We start from the raw sequence: 6499 nt of genomic DNA, 5'->3' as shown, positions 1-6499 counted from the left end.
AGATTTATTTTTGTTACAAAATGTTACCTTTACAGATTTCTAGCTCTGCACACTGTAGAAAAATCTAGAAATACAGTTTTGTATATCGTAATATTAGTAGTTGCCAGAAAGCTCTATAAAGTAGAGAAAAATCTGTAAATTTGAAAACTATAAACATAAATTTAAATTTCTTAAAAAATAAATTAAAAAATCTCAAAAGTCGCTACTTTTGGCTGATTTGTCTGCGGTTTCCGCTATCTCACTACGTCCCTCTAAAAGTCGCCACGGTTGGGAACACTGGTGAGCAGACATCTAGATCTAAGTAAGGCGAAATGTAATCACCAAACCGCGCTGTAGAAAGGCGGAAAAATTTAAAATTTGAAAATATAATTTTTTGTGAACAGCAGTTTGGGCCCCCTTTTCAAGAGGGCCCTGTGCGGGTGCACCTGTTGCACCTGCCTAGTTACGGCTCTGGATGGCACTACACACACACACACACTGTTGTCCGGAAAGTTAAGCAACTCGTTGCTGGATTTTTTTATTGGTTTATAAGGTCTGGAATCAATCTTCTATTTTTCCATATGGACTGTGTCTTTTTTACATTTTTTTACATGGTTTTCGGAAATGTGTATGCCACATAGAAACAGAATTGGTTGTATTGGGTGTATTTCAATAAGTATTTTTTTTTAAACTTTAAACGCACGTAAATTGCACTTTAAAATATAGATATTTTAAAGTACTGTAGCTACATATTTATATGTATTGTAAACTGTATTAAAGTGAACAAAATTAAATCGAATAGACCTTCATACTTTTAAAAATTAATATATGAATATATATTGAATTATTATCTTTTACTAACTTTTCATTGATACTGTTTTATTTTAGGTATGCATTAAAGAAGATTTTCTTATGAAACAAACTAGTTCTTTTCAGGTAAACTTATCATTTTAATGTTTTTATAATAATAATTTAAACGTTTTAATTGCTTAATTACAACATTTTTCGTTGTTTAATTTATAGAGATGGAAAAAACGTTATTTCCGTTTAAAACCACGGAAACTTTACTATGCAAAAGATAGAAAGGTAAAATCTTTGATCGTTCTAATTGATGTCAATATTTGTTTAGGTTAAGGTAAACGAATAGAGTATTTGTAAATGTACCGGTCTGCGAGATTATAATATATCCCAGTGGAAAATGATCGTTTAAATGGATTTATTGTTACTTTCTGCATATTTGTAATTAATAATTTATTATGAAATAACTTTCATTCACTAATAATGCATGCGGACATTGGAAAAAATTATATATATCACAAAAACAAATTATGTTTTAAGTTAATTTAAATTTGTTAATTAGTTTATTGCTTTCCATTTAACATGCATTGCACTGAAGACGGGTTACTCATTCCGAAATGCATTGCGTGTAAAATATAGCAGCAATAAAAATGAATTAGCACTGTTTTTAAATTGCTTTTTATGTTAATTAAAATGTCTTCAGTTAGGATAATATCTCTGCATAAAGGTGAGATGATTTTGTAACTGAAGTTTTAACCAAGACGCGATATTTGTTAACTGGAGACGTTACTGTGCTCAGAATAGAGCTCATACTTCTGAGATATGTTATGTTAATCAGCAAATATTGGGACACTATTTACTTCAAGAAAAAGAGACAGGCCTATATCCTAAAATTCATTCAAAAGAGTATTGAAAAAGGCAACTCTTTTGATCAATTTATTATAATATTAACATGTTTGTGAATATGTATTTTTGATTAAAAATAAAAAGAAGAAACATTAATTTTTAAACTGTGTGGCATATTTATTTTGAAATCTTAACAACTTGGCCTGCCATTTTTATTCTTGTTTAACTGACTTATCTTTTCAAACAAATGTATTTATTTATTTTTTGAATTAAAGAATATATAAAAAATTAACTATTACATTTAGTTGAATATTAATTTTTATATACAATACTAAAATTATAATCTGGAAATCTATATTGACATCTAAATAAATGATTTAATCTTTGTAGACACATTGTTAAACAATTACGGTTGAAAAATTAATTTACGAAATTGGTCAAGTAAATTAATTTAAAATGAAAAAGATTTAATTAAGATGAGTTCATCTCGCTGTGCCAATGTTCTATCCACAGGGAATACTGAAATAATACGGAGTTACATATTTTTAACGTTTATATCAAAATTATTAAACAGATTCTTTAGAATGAAAATGAGGATATATATGTGTTGTTACTTTTTGAATTAGCTATTTTTATTTTTGTATACTATATATATTTTTGAATTTAAAAAGAATGCTCTTTTGTTTCCCAATTTTCACTACTGTATAAATGTTATAAAGTGGATTAAAAGAAAATGTAATTACTGAATGTAAAATAAAAAAAATGAGAACCGTAGATAAAGTTCTATTTATAAATGAACATTGATTTTATCTTATTCCATTTGTTTATTTTAGTCATCACTGGTTTACACCAATGATGATTGATATACTGAGTGTTTCGAAATGTAATTGAGAAAATTAGATAGACTGTTGCAGAAGAAAAAATATAAAGTCCTGTAATTATTGAACCAGACTTTCGTAATATATCAAATACAAATGATTTTTTAAAATCTTTAATACATTTACATAGGGGCTGTCCATAAATTACATCCATATTTTGCTTGAAATTTTTACTCCTCCTCCCGCTCTGGTCCCAGTTTTTCCAAGTTTCCGTAACCCCCCTCTTCAGACTATAAACTGGAATAAAATTTAATAAAATAAACGGACATCCACTGAAGCTCAACCCTTCCCATCTTGTCCGACTTGTAACCCCGTCCCCCCTTTCAGTGTGGACGTCATTTATGGACAGCCCCATAGGCTGTTCATTTATTTTTTCTATCAGTAGTATCGACATCCTCAATTACAATTTCCAGACATCACAATTTTCCTCCAATTATTCAAGGTTACAATAATATTAATACAGTATTAAGAAACAATCCAATAAAAAAGATTAAAATTAATAACAGATACTCTTTAGAAAGCAAGAAAATCCTGTAATTTTTTGCTGATAACAAAAGTTCACAAATTCAACAAGTTATTTGGTTAGTGTTGCCTTAAATATTACAGAGACAAGTATTTTCGACATTATAAAAAATTTAATTGAGGTGACTAGCAATGACTTATTCTCGGAATAAGGGCATATCCAATGTACTGTACATACAGTACAGTACTTCTAACACCTGATTCTTTTTTGTCATCATCTGGCTGTGGATTTGTAACTTTGTGTCTGTTTTCTCTTTATGATTGGTTCATACTATTGTGATAGTTTCCTTCAGTTTGTTTTAATTCATCCTGATTATATACTGTATAGGCCTATAATGTAGTGTTTTAATTAACTGATTTTGATGTCTCTCTTGAATTTTAATATCGTTAGTTTTCTCCAAGTATCCTATTTATCATACTTTTATTGGCTCTGTTCATTTTCTATCCTTACTATCCTCTCTATATAAATCTATTCTATTTTGAGCCTAATATTTGTTACTCTTTTCACTCTTTTGAATGATTTCTCCATTTTTATTTATTATTATTACTTATTTATTTAGTCGTAAAGAAGAATGATTTGATGACATAAGACAGCACAAGACAGTGTTGATATTTTTAAATGTAACTTGTAAGTATTATTCATTATACAGTGGAAATTCGATTATCCAAAACTTTGAATTATCTGACAGTTAAAAAACAATGCTATACATTGGTATAGCGTTGTACACAGGCTGGTTGTACAGTACATATCACAAAGTATGATACACAAAGACCAAACTTTCCTTGTAACTGAAAATCACTAACAAGTTGTAAGTTGTCTGTCGATTGTAGTGACACGTTGGATTTTGAATAAACTAATTAATTGTAGTAATTGCATAATAGTAGTAATTTTATAACAGTAATTGCATTGTAGTACTTGTTTTATTATCCATAAAACTTTAAATGTGCAATGCATCATGCTTGTACACAAAATACAAAAACAAACAAATTTCTGGATTTTCTAAAATTTCCCCTGGTCCCATTCAAGATAGTCGAGTTTCCACTTTATATGGTTTGCATAAATTTTTAATCAAATCTATAAGATATAATTAGAGTCAAACTTTAAAAATATATTAAAAAAGATTTCTTCTCAATTTGCCCCATTTTCAACTTTTTGAGCATCTGCACATTGACTTTTTACAGATTTTTTTGATCCATTTCATTGATATGATACTGAGCAGAAGCAGACATGTCTTTCAAATTAAAATCCATATTCTGATTTAGGAGATTCATTTTTATCAGTTCTGGAAGACTTTCTTCCTGTATTAGATGATCATGATTTCTTTTCATTCTCTTATTACTAAAAAGAAATTAGCCAATGTATAGGACACTTTATAAAGATTTGTAATAAATTACACTTAAACTACTATATCATAATAACTGGCTGGTTATTTTGTTCTGCAGAACAATATAGTTAAATTAATAGAATTTTTGTCAGGTTAAAATTTATATAAAAATTGTAAATTCAGCTATAGATGTATGTTACATGAAATAATTATGAAAAATTAGTAAAGTTATAGTTTGTACATAAATATTTCCAGAATATTTGTTTTATTTATTGAAATATTTATAAGTAACACAGTTGTGTTATCTAAACAAATTATTTTATAGTTTTACTTAATGTGAATTTAATTTTTTAAAGTAATTTATCAATTACTATTTAGTATAATTTTTCATTAAGTTGAAAGATTTATGAAAATCATTTCTATTACATTTAGTTAATTCATTTGTATTAAAGTAAATGATTAATATTTTAATTATTTTGAATATATAAGATTTTGAGAAAAGCTATGCTTAGAACAACAAGTTTTTTGTGTGTGAATATTTTGTGATTCTGCAATAATTTATTGATTTTATTTTTATTTGCTTATAAGATTGCATGCAAACAAAATATAAATAATTGACATTTATAGATATTAAATAGAATAAAATTTAAGGATTCTCTTTGTTAATTTTTTAAAATTTGAATTTTAAAAAATAATCTCAAAGATAATATTTAAAGTAAATCTTTCTTAAAATATTGTAAAAGCAAGAGCACTAAAAACTAGGCTAGCATTATTGATCTTTGTTTAGTCTAGTTCAGTGTTTCTCAACGGGGGCGATATTGCCCCCATGTGGGCGTTTTTCCATGTTGAGGGGGCAATTTATAACAATTTATATTTTGGGGGGGCGAAAAACAATTTTCTGGGCGATATAGTAAAACATTATATTAAGATTAATTAAATATTTTATTCGTTATATCGTACAATAATTAAACAAATAACATTATACTAGTCATCAGTCTATTCAATGCAGTACGAATTTGACGTTAGCCCTGGCCCACGGCATCGGAATTTTGAAGTAAAGGGGGTGATACTACGTAACAGTTTTATTGAAGGGGGCGATACTACGTTGAAGGGGGCGACGATTCGTTAGAGGTTGAGAAACACTGGTCTAGTTCTCTAGTCTACTCTATTGTTTTCTTGTTTTCAAATATTCTTGTGCTTCACTAAAAAAAACACTTGTCTCTGCAGTTTCTTATCATAATAATAGGATGCAAATAGGAAAATATTAAATTCATTATGTACTGTACTGTACAGTACATTATACATTTTTATATATCCTTTGTTTAGTCCGCTATGCAAATAATGCTAGTCATTTGTCTACTGGAGTTTGTGATTTCTTCATTATTTTTATATTACAAAAACATAATTTTTACAGTGATTCTCATTAGCATCAATCCTGTTTATTTTCAACTATTGGTTAATATCACTAATAGTTGAAAATAAGAGTTTTTGATATTTTATTACAAACCCTGTGGGTTGATTACAGAAACAAAATCTAGATCTAAGCTGTGGTTTAGACTAGACTTTGTTTCTATAATTGGCTTTATATTTTAGTGAACACTTAACTCTGCCTAAGGGAAATCTGGTTAATGGTTACTGTCAACCTTTTTTCTAGTCAAAAGTATATATGTAGTGTAGAATTATTATTATTGTTTTCATAAAGTTTCAACAAAATATATACAATTTTGTGACTTTATACAGTAGATCCCCCTATAAGACGGCAGATACGTTCCGTTCTTTATGAATCAATTTTGTAGGAATCATAGTTTACGGACTACGGCTGTTTGAAAGGTTTTCTTTCATAAAATTAATCGATTCTAGACTAATTCGACTCAACATTTCCAAAATACATATATTTTTTTGAAAATAATCCGTATAAACTACGTTATAAACAAAATATTGTAGGATTGCTTACCGAATGTGTACCGTTCGACTACGCCCGTTGCTAAAGCTTGGTTTCGTCGTGGAACAGCACATCAAACTGCGGCCGCGATTTCTGATATTATTTTTCTGCGAAAACTTCGTTGACCTTTGGAGACATCCTTAATATAAATAATTTTTATGGCCGTTAAATAAGAAATGTTTCTTTCACAAGAAATGTATAAAATTACA

At 28.2% G+C, this 6499-nt stretch overlaps 1 protein-coding gene across 1 annotated transcript in view; it reads left to right on the top strand.

The window, feature by feature from the left end:
• Window positions 1-6499, top strand: part of LOC111632390 (diacylglycerol kinase delta-like) — a 127480-nt gene that overhangs the window by 44136 nt on the left and 76845 nt on the right. Inside the window, exons 2-3 of the mRNA XM_023376805.1 lie at window positions 868-915; window positions 1003-1065. Of these exons, the coding sequence (XP_023232573.1) occupies window positions 868-915; window positions 1003-1065 (111 nt within the window). The remainder of the gene's footprint in view (window positions 1-867; window positions 916-1002; window positions 1066-6499) is intronic.

The sequence above is a fragment of the Centruroides sculpturatus genome, unplaced genomic scaffold (assembly GCF_000671375.1).
Source record: "Centruroides sculpturatus isolate CEXI.00-Female unplaced genomic scaffold, Cexi_2.0 scaffold715, whole genome shotgun sequence".
Taxonomy (NCBI): Eukaryota; Metazoa; Arthropoda; class Arachnida; order Scorpiones; family Buthidae; genus Centruroides; species Centruroides sculpturatus.
The sequence above is the reverse complement of the archived record's forward strand: the minus strand, read 5'-3'. Positions and strand labels throughout refer to the sequence as shown.